Genomic DNA, 24,837 nt, shown 5'->3' on the forward strand with positions numbered 1-24,837 from the left:
AAGTTCAGTGTTCCAAACACTAGTTAGAAAAACGTAACTCATCGCACCTCGGGGATTTTATTAGGTAAGACGTAACCCCTAGGTTCCATTCCTTGTTCTGAACATAAAACCATTTACCAATAAAGATTAATTTTCTACACTTAACAAAGTACAAGCGTTCTTGCTGATAGCGATCGATGAGGTTGTTGCTCCTTTAGCCCTTTAGCCCTTTAGCCCATTAGCCCTTTAGCCCATTAGCCCTTTTGCCTATTAGCCCATTAGCCCTACAAGGAATGTGCGGTAAGGAGGAGGAAGAGTCCTTTCATCCTTTTTGCCCTTCTGATAAGATGTAACCCCTGGGTTCCATACCCTATCACGATTTTTTTCAGCCATGTTTATGCGATAACTTGTTCGACTGATTTTCACACAAGACGAATGATGGAAGGTAAATAATTTGAAGTTATACTTTGGCTATATCGTGTACCGAGCGAGTTAGCTGCGCAGTATGGGTACAGTGTGTTTTTGATTTTTACACTATGCAAATCATTGAAGTTGTAGTTTTGCAATATTGCTTACTGAGCGAGTTAGCTACGCGATATGTGCACAGTGTGTTTCCATAGTTTTTTATTTTACACTAAGCAAATCATCAAAATTGTACTTTTGCTCTGAACACATCAAACAATGTTCTGATCATATGTTGAGGTTAACAACATCGATTACAGTGTTCGATTCTAGTCTTGTTATGTTTCATTCTGATCTTCTTAGAACAAGGGTACCCCCTAACATGTTCTAAACACATGTTGTATTGAGTACAGTGTTCGATTCTAGCCTTGATCACTTATTTCGTGTTCTGAACACATCGATCAATGTTCTGATCACATGTTGTATCGAGTACAGTGTTCGATTCTAGTCATGATCACTTATTTTGTGTTCTGAACACATCAATCAATGTTCTGATCACATGTTGAAGTTAACAACATCGATTACAGTGTTCTATTCTAGTCTTGTTATGTTTCAATCTGATCTTCTTAGAACAAGCGTATCCCCTGACATATTCTAAACACATGATGTATTGAGTACATCGTTCGATTCTAGTCTTGATCACTTATTTTGTTTTCTGAACGCATCAATCAATGTTCTGATCACATGTCGTATCGAGTACAGCGTTTGATTCTACTCTTCTTATGTTTCGAAAGTCTAAACATGCACAATAATGTTATCGCTGCACACGCTTGCCTTCGCGATGCAGGTTTAAACTTGTTCGATATAAAGCTATGCCTTGACATAAGAGGCGGAGGAGGAGGTAGAGAAGGAGGAGGAGGAGGAGGAGGAGGAGAATGATAAGGCCTTAACAGCCTATGTATAGTCGCCTTTGTTTAAAGATGATAGCTGTCACGATTCCAGCCTTGTTACGTTTCTTCTGTGATTTGCAAGTCTAAACATGCATAATGACGTCATCACTGCAGCACGCGCTTACTCTAGCTATCCCGATGCAGGTTTAAACTTGTTCGATAGAGCTATGCCTTGACATAAGAGGAGGCCTTAACAGCTTATGAAAAAGCACGTCGAATTTTTCAAATTACCCGCCACCACATTTCAAAGGTATGAGGTTTAGTGCTGTAAAGATACCTGCACGATGCAAAGCTAGCTTTCTTCATCAGAGCAGCCACCATCTTGTGTGAGCACCTCTAGGCCGTATCATAAGCAGCTGTATATAGTCACCGTCTTGTCGCTGCTACCTTGCGCAAGCACCCCTAGGGCGTCTCATAAGAGCAGCAGCCATCTTGTGCAAGCGCTCTTAAGCTGTCTCATAAGAAGCTATGTATAGCCGCCATCTTGTAGAATTAGATAGCTGCCAATGCCAAAGGGCCTAAGTAGGGATCGAACCGTCGATCTCATCATTAGACTATGTTTTTTTCTTGTTCCTGATACTGAAAACCTAGGTATCAGGTGGAAACATTTTATCCGTTTTGCTCCACGATGCACCGTTTTCGAGAAATTTAACATTTTGCATTTAAGCCCTAAATTTAATGAATCGAACCTGCACGGCATGTTATACTCTCTACCATAGCTAGACCTGATCATGTTACGAAGACTTGCTTCAATACAAGCTAAAACAGAGTGAATGCCAAAGGGCCTAAGTAGGAACCGAACCGTCGATCTGATCATTAGACTTATGCTATCATGTTCCTCGTAGTGCGAACCGAGGGCAGAAAAATTTTGTCCGTTTTGCTCTACGATGCACCGTTTTCGAGATATTTAACATTATGCATTTAAGCCCCAAATTTAATGAATCGAACTAGCACGACACGTTAGCCTCTAAGCTAAGAGCAGCAGCCATCTTGCGCAAGCACCCTTAAGGCGTCTCATAAGGAGACGTGTATAGCCGCTATCTTGCGCAAGCAACCTTAGGGCGTCTCAAGCCATCTTGTGCAAGGACACTTAAGCCGTCCCATAAGAGCAGTCGCTATCTTGAGCAAGCATCCCTAGGGCATCTCATAAGGAGCCATGTATAACTACCATCTTGAGCAAGCATCCCAAGGGCGTCTATGTATAGCAGCCATCTTGCGTAAGCACCCTTAAGGAGTCACGTATAGCCGCCATCTTATGCAATTAGCGTCGAGAGAGGGCCGCTGTAGAATTTCTCTTTTTAAATTATCCACCACCACATTTCAAAGGTATCTAGCTAAAGATGGCAGCACTGCGGATGACAGGTGACGAATTTACATCTAAAGAGGGCAGCACGGTGCTCAAAGATGGCGGATGACAGCTGCACGTGGCTATGTTTACCAAACAAGAGCACGTGGAATTTGCCACCACCACATTTCAAACTAAAGAGGGCAGCACTATGCTCTGTTGATTAAAGATGGCGGATGGTAGCTGTCAAAAAAGCATGTGAGTTTGTTTCCAAACAAGAGCACGTGGAATTTTTCAATTTGCCGCCACCACATTTCAAAGGTATCTAGCTAAAGATGGCAGCACGGTGCTCTCTTGATTAAAGATGACGGATGATAGCTAGCAGAACTTTTCAAATTACCCGCTACTACGTGCTTAAGGTAGTAGCCATAAAGAGGGCAGCACGGTGTTCTGTGGATTAAAGATGGCGGATGACAGGTGATGAAATTGCCCGCATGATAGCAGCACGGTGCTCTGTTGATTAAAGATGGCGGATGACAGCTGTCAAAAAAGCACATGGCTTGGTTTCCAAACAAGAGCACTGGAATTTGCCGCCACCACATTTCAAACTAAAGAGGGCAGCACTGTGCTCTATAGATTAAAGATGGCAGATGACAGCTGTCAAAAAAGCACGTGAGTTTGTTTCCAAACAAGAGCACGTGGAATTTTTCAATTTGCCGCCACCACATAGAGGGCAGCACGGTGCTCTCTTGATTAAAGATGGCTGCTGTCACGTGGAATTGTCTGCCACCACATTTCAAACTAAAGAAGGCAGCACTGTGCTCTGTTGATTAAAGATGGCAGATGACAGCTGTCAAAAAAGCACGTGAGTTTGTTTCCAAACAAGAGCACGTGGAATTTTTCAATTTGCCGCCACCACATAGAGGGCAGCACGGTGCTCTCTTGATTAAAGATGGCTGCTGTCACGTGGAATTGTCTGCTACCACAGGTATCTAGCTAAAGAGGGCAGCACTGAGGTTTGCGATGCAAGATGGCTGCTGTCAAAAAGCATTTTTCAAATTATCCGCCACCACATTTCAAAGGTAAGTAGCTAAAGAGGGCAGCACTGTGCTCTATGGATTAAAGATGGCGGATGACAGCTGTCAAAAAACACGTGGCTTTGTTTACCTCGCGCTAGTTAGGTTAAGTTGGTAGCACTAAGGTTTAGACCCATCAAGATGGCAGCACTGCCGATGACAGGTGACGAATTTTGCAGCTACTGCGATATAGAGGGCGGCACAGTGCTTTGTGGTTTAAAGATGGCGGATGACAGCTGTCAAAAACGCACGTGGCTTTGTTTACCACGCGCTAGTTAGGTTAAGTTGGCACTACTGAGGTTTAGGCCCGTCAAGATGGCAGTACTGAGGTTAGCGATGCGTTGTTGTCGATGACAGCTGTCAAAAAGCACGTGGCTTTGTTTACAAATTCAAATTTCCCGCGGGAGGTGGAGGAGACCTCTGGGAGGCCTCTGGCTGAGGTGGAGGTGGAGCAGGCATCTGGGAGGCCTCTGGCTGAGGTGGAGGTGGAGGTGGCCTCTGGGAGCCTGAGGTGGAGGTGGCGCCAGAACCATCCAATTATACTACTCCCGTTTCTCTACGGGGTCGGGTATGAAGTGAGGTGAGATGAATCTGTCATGGCGGGTTTTTATAACCGGATGCCCTTCCTGACGTCATCCTCACGAGAGGAGTTATTGAGATGAAATGAATGACGTAATATATGATAGTAGAAAGGGAGAGGTGAAACCCGGTGCAGGCACGTAGCCTACTCCTGTCGAATAACACCAAGGGGTCTGCTCAAGGCTTAACGTTCCCATCCGACGGACGAATCACTATCAACAGCGTCATATGCCCTCAGTCCATATGAGCACTGCGGGGAGGTTTGTAATTTAATCCAGGATAGTAATTAGAAATTGTATACCACCACCTCCTCTATCCTACCTGATGGTGAAATCTTTTTTTCGACCAACGGGACTCGAACCGGCTAACCACGGTGTCAGACCGTTTAGACTTCAACGCCTTAACGATCATGGCCACCAGGCGGGCATTCTGTATAACATTATAATTAAATCGGCTAGGCATCACAGAATCATTACCAGGAAAAGAGGGTTTATTATATTCCTAGAAAAGTCGCTAGTGTGTAACTTTAATTTACTTTTTCTACAGTTCTTAAAATCATGGTGTAGACCACAGTTGGGCTGATCCCCACAGATGTTTCCAGCTGAGTGAAAAAAAGCTTACGCACGAATATTTAGTCTGTTTTTTCTCTGAGCCACAATTTCGAATCCTATCATCTCGGATCCTTCGGGGATGTTTGGGAAGTTTCGATTTTCCAGGAATCTTGGGGATATCAAGTCTAAGTTTCCTGGATGTGCGCGCTAATTCATGTTTCTTTTTATACTCACCTTTATGTGTCACTACATTTCGACTTCCCTTCATTAATATACATATCCTGATAAAATTATGTCACCGAGCTCGATAGCTGCAGTCGCTTAAGTGCGGCCAGTATCCAGTATTCGGGAGATAGCAGGTTCGAACCCCACTGTCGGCAGCCCTGAAAATGGTTTTCCGTGGTTTCCCATTTTCACACCAGGCAAATGCTGGGGCTGTACCTTAATTAAGGCCACGGCCGCTTCCTTCCCACTCCTAGCCCTTCCCTGACCCACCGTCGCCATAAGACCTTTCTGAGTCGGTGCGACGTAAAGCAACTAGCAAAAAAAAAAAAAAAAAAAAATTATGTCCTTTGGAAAGATACTCCAACAACCCAGTGGAAGGAATATAATAGGTCTAGATTTTTGCATTTAGTCACTGCATTCTGTCTGAAGTGTATCCAGAATCTTGTAAAGTGTACTTGTACTTCCGACAGTAAGAAATATAAATTGTTTCTTCTTCTTTATCTTCCATGTTTATTCTCAGATATTGTCGAGTGTGACAACAAACCTGCTTTCAAACATCTCCGAACAGGAAGAGCGCCCTGTGGAAGTGTGCCAAAGAAGTTGTTAAGACACATCTGGTGACTGGCATGCCAGCGATGTCGGAGTCTCTGAATGTTGGATGACTAACTTATCCAAAATTAATAGTCTGAAAATTAGTTCAGTTGTTCTGCTTTTCCAAGGTATATCAGGATCTGTTAAAAGGGAATTTAGAAATAAGGAAAGGCTCCAATGACTGTTTCTACTTTCAAGTCCACGATGGCGCTCAGGACAAACTTTATTTACAACTGTCATGGATGTTATATTTTGCAGAGAAACAAACGTTGACTACAGCGACGTAGTTTGTTGGCTGTTGTTCTGTTACCAAGGTAGCGAGTTTGCTTCTCGATGAGGTTGGTATCATTTGAAGATATTTAACCTTTCTGATCCTGTTGACGAAACGGTTCATCACTATCAACGAACTAGTTTCGGTATAGCTGGTTGAGGTCATAGACTTAACTAAGCAACTAATACAGTCTTTAGAACAAAAAAATACGTTCCTAGTATGCAGTATTTCTTCTTCTTCTTAACCTGTTTACCCTCCAGGGTTGGCTTTTCCCTCGGACTCAGCGAGGGATCCCACCTCTATCGCCTCAAGGGCAGTGTCCTGGAGCGTGAGACATTGGGTCGGGGGATACAACTGGGGAGGACGACCAGTACCTCGCCCAGGCGGCCTCACCTGCTATACTGAACAGGGACCTTGCGGGGGGATGGGAAGATTGGAAGGGATAGACAACGAAGAGGGAAGGAAGCGGTCGTGGCCTTAAGTTAGGTACCATCACGGAATTTGTCTGCAGAAGAAGTGGGAAACCACGGTAAACCACTTCCAGGATGGCTGAGGTGGGAATCGAACCCTCCTCTACTCAGTTGACCTTCCGAGGCTGAGTGGAGCCCGTTCCAGCCCTCGTACCACTTTTCAAATTTCGTGGCAGAACCGGGAATCGAACCCGACTCCGGGGGTGGCGGCTAATCACACTAACCACTACACCACAGAGGCGGACTGCAGTATTTCTTGGAGTAATATTTCAATAATTAGCTTTCTGATCGACTAATTTAACTACACTCCTGGTAAGAATTGGAAGATAGCTTTGAAGGTATTCCTGGCGGTTTAACCCCATCCGGTGTAGATTCTGCATCGAAAGTTGCTTTTACAATACAACGCTTCAGAATCAGGGGCCCAATAGAAATGTGGTACGTACCACATCACTGACGATTTTGAGATATTGGTATCATCACAGTGCCCATCTCATCGTCTGCTGTAGTAATAATTTCGTGTGGCTATTTCTAGCCGAGTGCAGCCCTTGTAAGGCAGACCCTCCGATGAGGGTAGGCGGCATCTGCCATTTGTAGGTAACTGCGTGTTATTGTGGTAGAGGATAGTGTTATGTGTGGTGTGTGAGTTGCAGGGGTATTGGGGACAGCACAAACACCCAGCCCCCGGGCCATTGGAATTAACCAATTAAGGTTAAAATCCCCGATCCGGCCGGAAATCGAACCCGGGACCCTCTGAACTGAAGGCCAGTACGCTGACCATTCAGCCAACGAGTCAGACAGTCTGCTGTAGTTATGAAAGATAACCATGTAACTCGTACCCACTCGCTGTAGTGGTGGTGGTGATCATTGTTTCAAGAAGAAGTGCAACTAGGCAACCATACTCTATTAACACTAATAAGAGGGAAAAAATTGAAGGGATTCGATACTTCGAAAAATGAAGGTATCGGCCAAAGAAAGACAAGGGCTACGAAGGGCGTGAAAATGAAAGGCTCTCTAGACGTCGAATGCTCTAATACCGTTGTTCTCCCACTGTGGGTGGGGGTGGTAGAATAACACCCACGGTATTCCCTGCCTGTCGTAAGAGGTGACTAAAAGGGGTCCCAGGGGTTCTTAACTTGGGAGCGTGGATTTGGTGACAACGGAACTCTTAGCTGAGCCCTGGCGCTGCTTCCACTTATCTGTGTCAGGCTCCTCACTTTCATCTATCCTGTTCGACCTCCCTTGATCAACTTGTCTATCATACGTGCCACATGTGGAGCTCAGCAGCGGGCGGCGACTTGCGCTCTGGCACAGCAAATACGGCGAGTTCTTCAGTTTTAATTGTGCTCCCACAAGTAACAAAGCAACCTCATTTTCTCGAAAAGAAACTATTTCTCCGCCAATCCGATCACGCCATCGTTCTTTTTCATATATTTTTTTCGTCGGTATGATTTAGATACACGCTGTATAACTGTACTGAGGCTATATCTTAGCGCGAGAAGTTCTGATCGGCTTATTACGTTCCCGGAACATCTTCTACTCTGATGAGAAAGGTTGTCCGACTCCATGGCTAAATGGTTAGCGTGCTGCCGTTTTGTACAGGGGTCCCGGGTTCGATTCCCGGCAGGGCCTGGAATTTTAACCATCATTGGTTAATTTCGCTGGCACTTGTGCTGGGCGTATGTATCGTCTTCATCATAAATTCATCCTCATCACGACGCGCAGGTCGCCTACGGGAGCTAATCGAAAGACCTGCAACTGGCAAGTCGAACATGTCCTCGGACACTCCCGGCACTAAAAGCCATACGCCATTTCATTTCATTTCACTTCATGAGAAAGGTTGTAAATTGTGAAGCTAATCCCTCTGGCGGTAGCATCAGTGAACTTTAGTACTACTGTATTCCAAAGATAGGGTTATTTAACGCAACTGCTTCTACTATATTTATTACTAATTTCAAGTAGTATTGTATTGGCAGTGGATTCACAGACTACTGCTATATTAGGCATACCATCTTGCGGACTGTTGCAGATTCAGCCGAAGTACTACAGTTACAATTAAGTGAATTAATTGAAAAATAAAATAATAATACTTTTTTGAAATATTAAATAAATATACTATATGTAATGTGTATGAGTATTATTTTGATAACAGCTGTAAAAATGCGTCATATTCCAATTTTGACTTAATATTGCGTCTACATTCAAGTGAAAGAATTTTGTAAATATCTGCATTGGTTTTAATGTTCTGAATTAAAAAGCTAGATCCTGCGTTTTAGCAGTCAGTGAAATATTTGAGTGTCAAACCAGTGGTTTTCAAAGTGTGGTACGCAAATTTATCGTAGCGTATAACTGTTTTCAGTCAACAGTTCACAAAGGAGTTGAGTCTTCTCATTTTAAATAAATCTTGTTTTGATTTAGTGTTTTTGTCTACCGCTACATATGGTCCCCTGTCTGAACTATTCATTCTAAAATTTGTGTCAGTTTGTACCTTCCATCGTTTAAATTCTTACTTACGCTGCATTGCTCTTTTTTAAATTTTCGTTCCGAAATCCACTCATTCACTTCATTTTTTTCAGTAGCAGTGTAAAAGAATTGATTTCGTGTGGCTATTTCTAGCCGGGTGCAGCCCTTGTAAGACAGACCCTCCGACGAGGGTGAGTGGCATCTGCCATGTATAGGTAACTGCGTGTTATGTGTGATGTGTGAGTTGCAGGGATGTTTGGGGAGAGCTCAAACACCCAGCCCCCGGGCAAAGGCAATTAACTACTTAAGGTTAAAATCTCCGACCCAGCCGGGAATTGAACCCGGGATCCTGTGGACCAAAGGCCAGCACGCTAACCATTTAGCCATGGAGCCGAACTATATAAAAATAGCACAATAGTAATTATTGCATTAATAATTGTTCTCGTACGTAATCATTGCTAGTCAACGAAAACCTCGTAATTCCACTCACGAGAAACCCATTTTTCTCCTGTAAACTTTACTCCGAACGAGTTAAGAGATTGCATTTGTCCAGTGACGATATATTGTTATCATTGAGGAACAGGGTGGTGTAGGGCTTAGCTGCTTGCCTGGGTGTCAAGAACGGCATGCGACCTTAAATCCCCGGCCACAACACTTTCACACCTTAGTGCATGCAGGGACCTTGCACAAGCGGACTAAGCTGCGGATGATGATGATGATGAAGATTATAGTTAATATTATTTGGCAGCCATCAACAGTCATTTGTTGTTTCTAGTATAATCTCGGTATACTCATACTTTGGGGGTACGAAGGTAAAACAATTGGATTTTGGGGGTACGCCAACCAAAAAGTTTGAATACCACTGTGTTAAACAATAATCACACCACCACCATCTACTGGATGTGGCATTACTTTCGTGGGGAGACGTGCATGAAAATTCATTGATTTTCTAAATTCTCTGTAACTTTGATATTATTTGAGTTAGAATCATGAAACCTTGCGCACTGATTTTAAATACATTGTTCTTGGCTATAAACATTAATCAGTTAATTTAGATAAAATGTTTGTGAAAAACAAATTTTTCAAATTTGAATTGTGGTCAAATTGATGTACCTTTTTTTTTCAGCAAGGCCGAGGTCCTGGACCTTGTATTTTCTTTCTAGTGATTTCCAAGAACTTGGTGATTTAATAACCGCAGGAGTTTTTAATTTTCATGTCTATATCGATTTTTAAAAATAAACTTTTCAGTTTGAAAACTTCGGAAAAAATTGCTACATATTAAACTATTAAGTACATAAAATAATTGACTTATTTTGTAATTTCTTTGCAGGAAATGTATAAGCATGTTTAGCCTACCTGTCTATCAAGTTTCAAATTGATACCTTTAGTAGTTTCAGAGAAAAACGTACATTTGTCATGGAAAAAGAAAGTCTGGGAAACGACGATTGCATTTCACAACATGGAAAAAGGGAGCATGGCACCTTACGCGCATGTGTTATGAATTTAGTACACTTAAGTACGTACTGAATTCAACTAAATCCTTTTGGGACTAGATTTCCTACATAATAAGCAACAAAAATTATATTTTTCTCTTTTTCATCTTCCCTGTCTTACTTATTCGACTCATATTATCTTCCAACCTCGACAATAGTAGGCATTCTAGATCTAGAGAGTAGGTCACTTTTTCACTTTTCATAGCCCTCTCATTGTAAGTTATATAAGCAGCACCGCCTGTCAAGTTAAGAAAAATTAAGATTGCCGAAAACCTAGTACACATTCGTTTGTAAATCGGGAAGCTGATTATTGGAATGCGTTACCTGAAGCAGTAAAAGAACTCCTGTGGGACGTAAAACCAATAACATTATTATTTCCATATTAAAGCTTTGTAGGCTTTAATTTCATACTGTGAATATACACAACGTTCCACTTAGAAGGTGACACCCTCTCTCAAGCCAGGAGATTTGTTACGGTGAACATGATGCGGAGAAAGGTGGTGGGGGGAGGAGCGGGAAGGAGACCGTGGCTTATATTAGGAACTGTCCCAGCATTCGCCTTAGTACAGGAGAATGGAAAACCACGGAAAGCCATTCTCAGGATAGTCGACGTTGGGAACCAGCCCCTCCACCTGCTGAATTTAGAGCTGCACGCTTGTGAAAATAGCCATTGTTAAGCCAAAGCCTACTCTACTCGGTGCCATTGAGAAGTTTTCATTTAGTTCTCTGAAGGGGTGCGGCAGTTCTCTTAAAGTGTAACGACCTCTCTCAGGTCAGGGAGAAGGTGATGTATGGAGAAGGTGAGGGAATTGCCGGCCGTGGCTTATACTAGGAACTGTCGCGGCATTCGCCTTAGTGAAGGAGAATGAAAAACCACGGAAAATCATTCTCAAGACAGCCGGTGGAGGGGACCAGCCCCTCTCCGTCTCCCGAATACAGACGCGTAAAGCTACGGCTCGCTCCTCTGCTCGGTTGATCGGCCGGAGTGCAGAGCTGTCGGACCATGGACCAGCCATGGCTACTTGCAGACCGAAACCTACTCTGACAACTGCCGACCCTACTGAAACCACTGCAAGCCATTTTTGAAGCATAATACCAAGCAAGTGGCCGTCCTGCGAGGACCGTGCAGTTGTGACCTTGCATTCGGGAGATAGTAGGTTCGAACCCCACGGTCGGCAGCCCTGAATATGGTTTTCCTCGTTCATACCAAGCAAATGCTGAGGCTATACCTTAATTAAAGCAACGGCCGCTTCCTTCCCACACCTAGCCCTTTCCTTCCCCATCGCCGCCGTAAGACCTATCTGTGCCGTCTGCTACGTAAAGCAAATTGAAATTTAAAAAAAGCGTGTTCGGCCTACCAACGAAGGGTACATTTTATTCATCATCATCAGCAGCAGTTGGTTTACTCATTGCTGAGCGTCGTGACCTCGTTTCTTCACTTCATTAGTAACTGCTTCCTTAACGTGATTTTTTTTTTAGCTAGTTGCTTTACGTCGCACCGACACAGATAGGTCTTATGGCGACGATGGAACAGGGAAGGGCTAGGAGTGGGAAGGAGGCGGCCGTGGCCTTAATTAAGGTACAGCCCCAGCATTTGCCTGGTGTGAAAATGGGAAACCACGGAAAACCATCTTCAGGGCTGCCGACAGTGGGGTTCGAACCTACTATCTCCCGAATACTGGATACTGGCCGCACTTAAGCGACTGCAGCTATCGAGCTCGCTAAACACGATTTTACCATCCTGAGCGGTCTTCAGCTCTTCTTAAGATATGGTGAAGAGGTAGACGCTTTATTAGTACAACATCAATAAAATCAGGATAGCCACCTAAATCTAAAATCACCGTGTTCCAGGATCGAACCAATCAAATTTAGTTTCCGAATTAGAGTGCGTCTTCGCACGCTCTCCTAATACAACGGGTACGTAAGCTGGAGGTCGCATTCATCAGTACGGTACATTCGAACATCTTTCAGCAACACTTTAATAGTTCTTTGGAAGATTTTTCGCGTCTTCTGACCGAGTCCCAATTCGAAGCCGGGACCGGGTCGGCGACAGGTCTGCCTGGGGAGGCGCGCGCTGATCTATGTGGGCGGGGGGCAGACCGCTGCAGCCGGTCACCGCTAGTACAGTTAGAACTCTTCTGCCAGCCACACCGAGACCGCTGCTTCAAGTAGAGACTAGCTCTCCATATCGGTAAGTAAACTGTGGATTAGGAGGGGATGGAGGGGGGAGGGCACATCAGCTTACCACACCAGTAATCCATATGCTCATGGCTCGCAAGACCACACAAGTGCATTATTATTATTATTATTATTATTATTATTATTATTATTATTATTAATATTATTAATGTTCCATAGGAAGTTTATTTGTTATATATGCAAATCAAATGATGTTTTTGCCTCATATTTCATTTTTGTCTCGTATTAGGTACACAAAATCGAAAGTAGCTGAAGTTCATTTTTTGTATGTTTGTTATGACATCACGGGAAAACAGCTAAACAGAATTCCTCCAAATTCGGTATTTAAGTTCAAGAATAGTCAGGTTGTGTACTATTTGAACAGTGTGCAGTGACGTAACAATATTAAGTGGGCCAAAATAATGGAATAACAAATTTCTACGTTCACATAACCGGTATCGAAAATGTGTAAAAATTAAGTTGTTCAAAATAAAATTACCGAGCTCGATACCTACAGTCGCTTAAAGGCTGCCAGTATCCAGTATTCGGGAGATAATGGGTTCGAACCCCACTGTCGGCAGCCCTGAAGATCGTTTTCCGTGGTTTCTCATTTTCACGCCAGGCAAATGCTGGGGCTGTACCTTAATAAAGGCCGCGGCCGCTTCCTTCCCAGTCCTAGCTCTTTCCTGTTCCATCGTCGCCGTAAGACCTATCTGTGTCCGTGCGACGTAAAGCCAAATAGCAATATATACATATATATTTCAAATGTTTATGTTCCGTGGACTTGTATCGTACGAGGGGTGGTAACGGAAATATTCTTCGCGAAATTTTAATTATCTCCGAAAATGTGTACATAATAAGAATTAAAGACAATCTAATGCCCAGTCTTTTATTATCTGATACATTTTTACCGTACGAGATATTCACGAACTTTGTTGTTGTCTAACAACGATTAACAGTCGTCATTGTAATGAGTTAACTGAACAGGATAGTGGCTGTTGTGATTATGTTTATAAGGTGCAAAACCACGAGGTTATCAGCCCTTCTTGATCAGTTAATTTTTAATTTCGTGTGGCTATTTCTAGCCGGGTGCAGCCCTTGTAAGGCAGACCCTCCGATGAGGGTGGGCGGCATCTGCCATGTGTAGGTAACTGCGTGTTATTGTGGTGGATGATAGTGTTATGTGTGGTGTGAGTTGCAGGGATGTTGGGGACAGCACAAACACCCAGCCCCCGGGCCATTGGAATTAACCAATTAAGGTTAAAATCCCCGACCCGGCCGGGAATCGAACCCGGGACCCTCTGAAACGAAGGCCAGTACGCTGACCATTCAGCCAACGAGTCGACTCTTGATCAGTGGCACACGATTGGAAACTTCCGATACATCCATGATTGTATGTTGTTCAACATTTCGTCAGCGACGGGCAGTACAACGATAACCGACTTTTTTTTTTTTTTGCTAGTAGTTTTACGTCGCACCGACACAGGTAGGTCTTATGGCGACGATGGGATAGGAGAGGCCTAGGAATTGGAAGGAAGAGGTCTTGGCCTTAATTAAGGTACAGCCCCAGCATTTGCCTGGTGTGAAAATGAGAGACCATTGAAAACTATCTTCAGGGCTGTCGACAGTGGGATTCAAACCTACTATCTCCTGGATGCAAGCTCACAGCCGCGCGCCCCTAACCGCACGGCCAACTCGCCCAGTATAACCGAATTAACGAAGCACTTAATAACCTTGCGTTTCTTTTAATATGTGTTAGCTCCCTTCGTGGATCAGTGGTAGAGTGTCAACCTTCGTGTTCCAAGACTGCGAGTTCAAATCCGGCAAAGGTAGTCGGAGTTTTAAACGGCGGTAAAAAGTCCATTCGGGATGCAAAAGGTCTGGTAGAATAAAACAAAACGTCCAAACTGATACGCACGCAGTCTGAATGGCGTCAAATAAAAATGCCTGCACATGGCAGTTTGAGGCCATTTATTATTATTATTATTATTATTATTATTATTATTATTATTATTATTATTATATGTGATCTAAAATCTGAAGTTTCGAGTATTCTAATTTATAGTTGAGCGTTATGGTGATAATACTTCTTGTTTCATCATCATCATCATCATCTGTTTACCCTCCAGGTTCGGTTTTTCCCTCGGACTTAGCGAGGGATCCCACCTCTACCGCCTCAAGGGCAGTGTCCCGGAGCTTCAGACTCTTGGTCGGGGGATACAACTGGGGAGTATGACCAGTACCTCGCCCAGGCGGCCTCACCTGCTATGCTGAACAGGGGCCTTGTGGAAGGATGGGAAGATTGGAAGGGACAGGCAAGGAAGAGGGAAGGAAGCGGCCGTGGCCTTAAGTTAGGTACCATCCCGGCATTCGCCTGGAGAAGTGGAAAACCACGGAAAACCACTTCCAGGATGGCTGAGGTGGGAGTCGAACCCACCTCTACTCAGTTGACCTCCCGAGGCTGAGTGGACCCCGTTCCAGCCCTCGTACCACTTTTCAAATTTCGTGGCAGAGCCGGGAATCGAACCCGGGCCTCCGGGGGTGGCAGCTAATCACGCTAACCACTACACCACAGAGGCGGCACTTCTTGTTTCAAGGAACAAAATAACAGAATTACGAGCCCTTCATAATATAAAAGATAGTGTCCCTCGAAGAATGAAGGTAACTGGCCAAGAAAAGGAATGGTCATGAAAAACATGAGAGACACGAAACAAGCTGACCAAGGAGATTGGACAGGAGGGATGAAAGATGAAAGAGATGGCACAAGTGGTGAGTGCCGGGAATAGAAAAGTGTTTCGAAATGTTTGTTATTGTTGTTATCGCGTGATAGCCGAAAAGTGGAGTCTCGGGGATTGAAAAGTGTTCAGAAATGTTTGTTATTGTTGTTACAATATCACATGATAGCTGACAGGTGATTTCTTATTGTTCAGAAATTCTTCTTCTTCCTAACAATTTTCCAATTACCTACGGTCGGCACATTCTACAGATATAGCCCAGTTTTATGGCCGGAAGCTCTTCCTGGCGCCAACCCTATGTCGAGGGACATATTTACAAATGCGTGTTCCTGTATTGGTTTGCAGTGTGTTTGGTTGTATGTAAATGAAGATTTGTATTAAGACGAAGACAAATACTCAGCCGCCGAGCTAGAGGAGCTAGCAGTTGAATTTCCCAGCCCGGACGGGAATCGAACTCGGGCTCTTATGAACCGAGGGCCACCACGCTGACCATTCAGCCAAGGAGCGGGACTTCAGCTGCCCATGGATATTCCTTATTAATTAACTTATTTTGCTAAAACAAACCAACGTTATAGCCTTTTTCTTCTTAAAAACTAAAGTTAATTATATTTATTTACAAAATGTATAGAATTTATCTATTACTTTCGATATCTGAGAAAAGAGATTCGTCATTTCAATATAAAACAGCATCCTTTTCGGGGTGGGGGCTCTACCGTAAAAGTCGTGTAGTTAAATAGATATGACTTGCTCTAAGAGTTACGCTATATGAAAGCATAATGTGCACTGAATGTGGTGGGCGACAGTTCGAACCCCTCTTGTAAACAGTTTTCACTGTTCAGTGTGTGTACAAACGACTATCACTTCATTGTTGTCAGTTCGGAATTGGTTTGGCTTGTTGAGCATTTTGGAAAAGCAAATAAAATAAATTGTCCATTGTGTCGTTCCTGGTTTGTCCTGATGGTGAGTTTTGCCCTAGAGTACGCACTCCTGTTCGAAAGTTCTTCCTTGCATGGGCTACTTCAGTTTCTGTGCTACCTTTTGAATCTGTGTATATGCGTGGGTGTTAATGGGCTTAATCACTGGGTAATTATGCCGTCAGATGAGCTCAAAGTTTGGTGTTTTCTTGAAATGTGAGCATGAATAGTATTACTTTATATACTGTGAATAGGCTATTTTATATTTTAAAAATTATCAGAACATTTGTAAGTGTAGTCTTCTATCGAACACCCCAAATCTCAGGATGCCTGACATTATTATTATTATTATTATTATTATTATTATTATTATTATTATTATTATTATTATTATTATTTCTATAAGGAAGGCTTGGCTAAATCCAGAGTAACCGAAATATAACTTAATGCGGCTTTACCCCAGCGTGAGGACAAGGTCTGATCTGCTTATTACGTCCTCTGTAAACATATTGTACTCTGATGGTAAAGATTATAAACCGTGCAGTGAGTCCCTTTGGCGGTACTATCAAGGAACTTCAGTATTTACCCAGTTAGTGTTTGGAAGGCAGACTTCTTTAATGTGAATACTTCTATAATATTTATTACTACTTTCAAGTAGTATTATTTGCAGTGTTATTGGCAATTAATGTACTGTATATACTACTGAGGAATTAGCCATACTATGCTGCTGAATAATTGCTCGGACTGCTGAGGATTTAGCCGAAGTATCAAAATTACAATTAATTGACAAAGTAAATAATGTTGTTTTGAAGTACTGAATAAATATAGTATAAGTAGGCCTAACAGTTGTTCTAGTGTACAAAAATTATTTTCATAATCATTCTCAAAATGCACCATACTTCCAAGTTTGCATTCATAATGCAAATTTAGCGGAGTCTCTTGTATCAGATGCGTTCGCAACTAAAGGGGACATGCAGACAGAAAAAGTTCCCCCATATGGCTTTGTGCGAAGTTCACTATCCTTATTTTATAGTAAGTAGCCTCTTTGGAACCTTTTTGAGCGTATGGAAATAGATGTCCTGAGCAACTGTTTGGTGGGACAGGAACATCTCACGTCTTGCGCACATTTCCAGGACTGCAGTTAGAAGGACATTTTGTGGACATTTTGCCTACCTGTAAAAAATATTACAATATACTAAAAACAAACGCACCGGTGACGCATACAACGCATATCAAGACGACTTCTGTCCAGCCAGATGACCTGCAGATTTTCCAATGCCACGTAGCCAACCTAACGACATCCTCAGTCATATCCACTAGCTCTCGTATCAGACAGATCATCAGTTGGTCTCGGAAGGCTGAGAGAATCTCATTCCAGAGAACTGCATTCCTTGTACTGTCCAGGAATCGAAACCAGGGCCTCCGCATACGAAGAAGGGACACCACCTACGCTCCGGAGACCGTGTGATAATCTAAGAATCTTCAAATAACTATAACATACCATAATGTTCCAATCGAAGTTTCAACATAAATTAACGCAACTTCTTTGGTATTCAGTTCAGCTGTACTTGTAAATTTAAATCTTATCCACACACGTATTCGAAATGTAGCTTGGAATAACAAGTAAAATAATAAAATATTTATTAAGAGTCTCCAAGGCTAGATTATTTTTATATTCCGATGTTTATCGAGTTAAATTCCACTCTCGAACTGTGCAGAACGTGAAAGAATAACAAGGGCTTGTTGCCAGAACAGCGAGAGCTTGGATATTTTCGTTATAATGGAGACAGATGAATTCTTTAGATGACATTATAGACCAAGATGGTTAGAGACGATGAAACTAACATTTAACTAGAATAATTTACCCCCTCAGTGTGGTCTTCTGAATAAAGCTCGGCTTCTCTTTGATAGCAGGCTAGAAACTGACGAATTTCAACCTCTGAATGTCTGCCTTGGCTCTCGACGTTCCAGTTGCGGGTACTCACGAGAAGAAAGAGGGGATGTTGAGAGGTTAGAGGTGTGTCACTTGGCAACTGTCTTAAAAATAGTTTGGAAATACTGCATGACACAGCTCTGTCTATTTCAGACCCACGTATCTCTAGAGAGTACAAGCTGACGTGGCATTAAAAAATAAACTAATATAGTGAAAATATGACGTGACCTTGATCTTAGAATATAGCGGGGCTATGGGAAATGTTTCATCATCGTAACTTGAATATTTCAAATTTAATGTACCGTTACTCGAAATCTAATAAATCTTGAATTTTCATATCTATATAAATGAAATTATAATTTTTGTCTGTACACTCCAAATTTTTGTGTAATAATTTGTTTTGTGTTGCATTAGCTAAACAAAAGTCGAAAGTAGATTCATATCAATTTTGCATATGTTTATTTGTTTGTTTGTTTGTTAGGATATTGCGAGAAAACGGTTGATTAGAATTTCTCAAAACTCGGTATTTACGTCCAGGGATAGCTGGGCTGTACACTACACTACACATTATTTGATTAGTGTACAGTGGCGTACCAATATTAAAGGGGCAAAACAGGGAAAATGTCAATTTCTCTGTTAATAAGATGTATCGAAAAACTGCACATTATAAAAGTTGAGCAAAATATAATTTCCGATCTTTTATGTTCCATACATTTTTTTCGTACGTGGAATAAGCGATTTTCACAAAGTTCCAAGTAACTCCGGAAATATTATTACTAATTTATTTATGTATTTATGGATTATTTTCCAAGAATTGTTGGTATAGTTTGTGGACGGCAGATGGAGAGCAAGGCCCGTTAATCAAATATGTTACTATTCATATTAAAATCCGTGTATGTTTTATATATAAACATTGTTCCACCTTAGCATTGCTATATATACATATACACGTAACTCCTGCTCATGACCCCTACACACACACACACACACACACACACACACACACACACACACACACACACACACACACACACACACACACACACACACACACACACACACACACACACACACACACAACTTTGTGTGTACACTTTCAATTTACACTGGATTTAAGGCTCTTTAGTGCCTTCACTATTTAATCTACAGTACCGGTACCTAATAAGTGTACATAACAAAAATGACAGAAAATCCTGTTTCCAATCTTTTACATCTGATACATTTTAATGTAATGGAGTTATTTACAAATTTAAATATTATTAGAGTCCCAACGGTGAACATCGCTGACGTGGAATTCATTCAGCCGTCATGGTAACGAACTAAATGGCGGTGGTGGTTGTTTGTATAAGCTGGAAAACCGCGTGGTCATTAGCCCTTGTTGATCAGGAAGATAATGAAGATGGCTACTGAAATGAAAAGGAAAACTTGAAAAAATGAGAGAGAAAGCAATCAAAGTAGTTGTCGTGGTGGAGGGGTGGAAAAGCTTTGGATGTCTTAATATTGCTGCGCCGGAAGAAAACACAATGTGATGGCCTGCAATGTCGTAAACCTGTAAAACGTATTAACAGTAACACTAACTGAGGTTAACCTCTTTTGCTGCCACTCATTTCTGCTAGATGGTATCGCTGCTGAAATTATACAAAAAAAAAAAAAAAAAAAACAACAACAACACTAATTTATTTACGACGGGAACAACAAAATTATTCCAGTGTTTACAGCAGTTCTTTCCCAGATAGTGGGGACTAGGACGTTAAGACATCGATCGAAATCATGGAGCCCCCATACTTAGACTGACATGGCTTATTCTAATGTGTTCCAAGCTCCTCCTTTTCATCTACGCTGTACCAAATCGCTTAGACAACTTTTGTTCTCTTCTGGTCCTGGTAATATTAAACAGGTGTTAAGATCTTCCTTTGTATTTCCGCCTTTCAAAGCTTCACCGTCTCCTTATTGTTTAAGAACCATAATTCGTTATTACGGATGATTGGTCGGGATCTTGATAGTAATCCTTAAAATCAACCAATCAATTTTGAACTGAAAAAATAAAAGTATGAGCTTCTTCCTCTGAAAATTCACGAATTCTTGCCCTGTCATCAGGGCAGTTCAGATCTGAGCCCACTAATGACTCGTTATGAAATAGAACACCGGAAGTCGAGACGTGACACACATCTCATTTTGGATTTTCAGTTAAAATGTCACATTCTTGTAATTCTTATTCCACTAAAACCAGCGGTTCCCAAATATTTCCAGCTGGCGCCCACATTTGTAATTCTGCAAATACTGTGCAGTATCGGAGAGTGGTATTTACAGAGTTTGCAAATATTTTATTTGAGAATAACGTTGAATAAATGAGAGTTTAAAAATTCAGACAAGTGCTGTAAATTATTAACAAAAACTAGGATGTACGGCTGAAACGGGAATGTAAACTGAAATAAGTTATATAAAAATAATCATACGTCAACATGTATCAGTATCATGCTGCTGCTTCAAATGCAGAGTGTTTGCTTGAAGAAAAGTTTATTTTTTACGATTTGTTTTACGTTGCACCAACACAGATAGGTCTTATAGCGAAGATGGGATAGGAAAGAGTTAGAGTGGGCAGGAAGCGACCGCAGCCTAATTAAGGTATATCCCCAGCATTCACCTGGTGTGAAAATGGGAAACCACGTAAAACCATCTTCAGGGCTGACGACAGTGGGGTTCGAACCCACTATCTCCCTAATACAAGCCGCGTGGCCACTTGTTCGGTACGAAAAGTTTAAATAAACACGTAAGTCTTGTTCGTCCGCCCTTTTCCCACACCCTGGTGGGGTTCGAAGGCACTAACTGTATCACACATGCGGAACTTGGCCCTTTTTACGGCTGGATGCCCTTCCTAACACCAACCCTGTGTGGAGGGATGTAATCACTATTGCGTGTTTCGTTGGGTTTAGTAACATGGTGTGTTGTCAGTGAATGAAGAACTATGTGTTGACAAAAACAGAGAAACCCAGTCCCCAAAGCAAAGGAATTAACCAGGCGTGGCCCGAACCCTTGACACGATTGCAGTTCGAACCCAGGACCCTCTGAACTGTGACGCTCACCTTTCAGCCAAGGAGTCGAACTAAATAAACATCCAACTAATGCTATTTATTTATTTATTTATTTATTTATTTATTTATTTATTTATTTATTTATTTTACGTATAGTACATTCCAACTCTACAATAACTCACAGGTTAAATGGTATATGCACAATCATTGATCTATTTATCAGATTACATGTTTCTTTCTTTTTTCTGAATAAGTTGTCTGCACCTCCCTTGTAACCCCCAACCTCCACCCCCACCCCCGCCATGGTTTGGGAACCACATTGCATTAAAGCTATAGGTTCCGTGGCGTATGGCCGAAGATGAACAGCCATGAAATACTTTTCTAGATTTCTTATGCCTGCTCAAATCGGAGTCGGACATCTCCAGCTATGAACATTTCGGCGCTTAGATATTCATGCTTAGCAAGTATTTCATTCTCATTTGTAATTGTAATATCTTAATGAAGGTAGATTTCAAAGGAAGTTCAGCCGGTTTGTAACGTCCCCCTGGGTGGTAAGGCATGCTGCTACTGACCTCGATACATAACCAGGTTATCGTGGTACCGAGTTTGTGCTTCAGACTCGCAACGTGATTGCTGTTACACATACTCGGAATCACGCCCAAAAGTTTTGTTGCAAAATGTACAACTCGCATGTCCGAAAATGGGGCTAAGAAGCGAAACAGATTAAGTATGTGAGAGTAAGCATTCTTTCACCAATGAGACACTTTGTTCCAAAACAATGTAATATAGTTTCCTTAGACTTAAAAGTTTCTTTAAAGTCAAAATTAATTTTACATTAACTCAAACAAAATGTTGCGGACAATTTTAGAAATATTAAGGAGGTAAGGATACATAACTGATCAATAAAGGGAGCTTCTTGTTGAAATGAAGAGCGACGCACGCGTTTCATAAGCGTGCGGATGTATCGAATCGGACGATGTCATTTTTTGCAAAAATGGCACTTGTGTAAGAATGTAGGCCTACATTAATAGTTCAAAATGTAACTCATGCATTATTATTGGTGCAATTAGTAACACATGGTATTATTTCATGAGAAACATCTACTTTCGTAGTTAAAATATTTAACATTTCTGTACGAAGCAATAAAGGAATTCAAAACATATTCTGAGTCCCAGAACACGAGCCAATTAAAGGATTACTTGTGAAGAGTTCACTGAATTTTGTTTTACCTTCCAACGAAAGGAACTCAAGAAAAGTGTGTTTTACGAACAACTTTCAAATTATTGTAAATCGGTAAGTATTCAGAATAAAATACAGGTTCAAATGGAATTTATTGCTCAAAATGCTGTCAGCTCTGTATGAATCGCTTTGCAGTTAATCGTCGTCATGTAGTACGAATTATTCTTTGCTGAACAACACTGCGTTGTTATCATACAGTTTTATTCCGGTATAGTCCACCTTCGAAGCGTAACGGTGAGCACATTTAACAGCCGTTCTCGGAGGCCTGGGTTCGATTCCCGGTACTGCTAGGGATTTAAGAGTGGTATGTGGTTAAAATGGTGCCTAAAAGGAGCTGTACCACCTCGGGACGAGCACACGAGTTTACTTTATTCCAGTATGTACATTTTCTTCCTAGTTTCTGGTATCTTGACGAACTACCTACTTGAGTTTTAGTTTGTAACTCAGGTTTAAAATATGTTTTGTGCTCTCTCCGTGTTGCACGTTTCCCTTACAGGATATGACTTGAGCCAGTCGAACAAGCAGTCATTCGCTATCACCGCCGTTCACCATTGTAATAATTACGAAGACAGCACCGCCCCCAACAGCCCGCGGCGCTGGCCTTGTCACGCGTATCTCCTGCCTGGCATGCTACAGACCTGCGATAGTGAACACGTGTTTCTTGCCTCGCGTTCTTTCAATCAGCTGTTTTATCTTTTTGTTTAGCTCCTGGATCTTACGTAAAAGTTAGTGTTGTATCGTAGTTCATGAATACTTGCAACTAATGGTAAATTGTATGAAATCAGGGTCACTTTATTTACCGGTAATAGGTTTTACTACACTTCGAGGTAATGTATTCATTAACCCGGAGTAGACTTCTCTCATAATCTGACATTAGACGAGGAAAGATGGGTAATGAATTGAAAAAATAGTTCGGATTTACTTACCGGCAGCCTTCTTCTAAAAGCAGAACAAAAAGGAAACCACTTGTTTCTTTGCGAAAATAAATGATCATAAATATGTCTTTCGGTTATGGCTATCCATCAACGGCTACTAATATAATAATAATAATAATAATAATAATAATAATAATAATAATAATAATAATAATAATAATGGCGCACGGCCTCCGGAGATGCCTGGCGCAGGTTTTTCTACTAGACGGCCTGTAGGCGACTTGCATGTATGTGAGGATGGGGGCCCTACCTAAGATGATTACTAGTGATGAAGACGGCATACACACCCAGCCCTCGAGCCATCGGAATTAACCAATGAAGGTTAAAATCGCCGACCCGGCCGGAAATCAAACCCGGAACTTATTGGACCAAAGGCCAGCACGCTAACCCTTTAGCCATAGAGCCGAATTTCAGATGACCGCCAGCCATAAGATACAGCCTTCACGGTTGCTAGGTAACACTGCCTGACCATCCATCCAAACCTTACATCACAGCTTGCACGGTTTTTAGGGTTACACTTCCGTTGCACTTCACTAGCTTCCTTCACGGTAAATTCCGTAACGCAAATGTTCAGATGACCCCGCAACCACTATTCACTATTAACAACTAGTTCTCTTACCGTCAATGGTATATCGTTTCCAGAATGTCAGTAAAGTGAAAATTCGTAAATCTCTCATTGCAAACCTTGACAAAATGATAAAATATACATGTAACGAAATTCTACAGCTTCCAGTTGACACATCAGATGCCATATTGTACACATCCAAAAACTCTAAAGGACTAGGATTATATAAAGTACAGAAGGAATCATTTAATGGTTGTGGCATCCTCGGAACATCGAACAACGGATCATTGTAAGTACCTAGGTGTTAATATAAGGAAAGACCTTCATTGGGGTAATCACATAAATATGATTGTAAATAAAGGGTATAGATCTCTGCACATGTTTTTGAGGGTATTTAGGGGTTGTAGTAAGAATGCAAAGGAGAGGGCATGTAAGTCTGGTAAGACCCCAACTAGAGTATGGTTTCAGTATATGAGACCCTCACCAGGATTATTTGAGCCAAGAAATGGAAAAAAATTCAAAGAAAAGCAGCTCGATTTGTTCTGGGTGATTTCCGACAAAAGAGTAGCGTTACAAAAATGCTGCAAAGTTTGGGCTGGGAAGACTTGGGAGAAAGGAGACGAGCTGCTGGACTAAGTGGTATGTTCCGACCTGTCAGTGGAGAGATGGCGTGAAATGACATCAGTAGATGAATAAGTTTGAGTGGTGTCTTTAAAAGTAGGAAAGATCACAATATGAAGATAAAGCTGGAATTCAACAGGACAAATTTCGTCAAATATTCGTTTTTAGGAAGGGGGTTAGGGATTGGAATAACTTACCAAGGGAGATGATCAATATATTTCCAATTTATTTTCAATCATTTAAGAAAAGGCTAAGAAAACATCAGATAGGGAATCTGCCACCTGGGCGACTGACATAAATGCAGATCAGTAGTGACTGATTGACTATATAAATGAAGCCCGAGACCTTGTGAC

The 24,837-nt window shown here is 41.9% G+C and overlaps 1 protein-coding gene across 4 annotated transcripts in view; it reads left to right on the forward strand.

Moving 5' to 3' along the window:
* LOC136878863 (uncharacterized) overlaps nucleotides 1-24,837 on the forward strand; it is a 273,704-nt gene that overhangs the window by 178,403 nt on the left and 70,464 nt on the right. Inside the window, exon 1 of one of the 4 annotated variants that reach the window (XM_067152413.2) lies at nucleotides 12,373-12,523. The exons of 2 other annotated variants lie outside the window; for them this stretch is intronic. In XM_067152413.2, coding sequence (XP_067008514.2) covers nucleotides 12,414-12,523 — 110 coding nt within the window. In that variant the 5' untranslated portion in view covers nucleotides 12,373-12,413. Of the gene's footprint in view, nucleotides 1-12,372; nucleotides 12,524-24,837 lie in introns of those variants that run through there. One more of the 4 variants, XM_067152415.2, reaches the window with a different exon arrangement.

Source organism: Anabrus simplex, chromosome 8 (genome assembly GCF_040414725.1).
Source record: "Anabrus simplex isolate iqAnaSimp1 chromosome 8, ASM4041472v1, whole genome shotgun sequence".
Taxonomy (NCBI): Eukaryota; Metazoa; Arthropoda; class Insecta; order Orthoptera; family Tettigoniidae; genus Anabrus; species Anabrus simplex.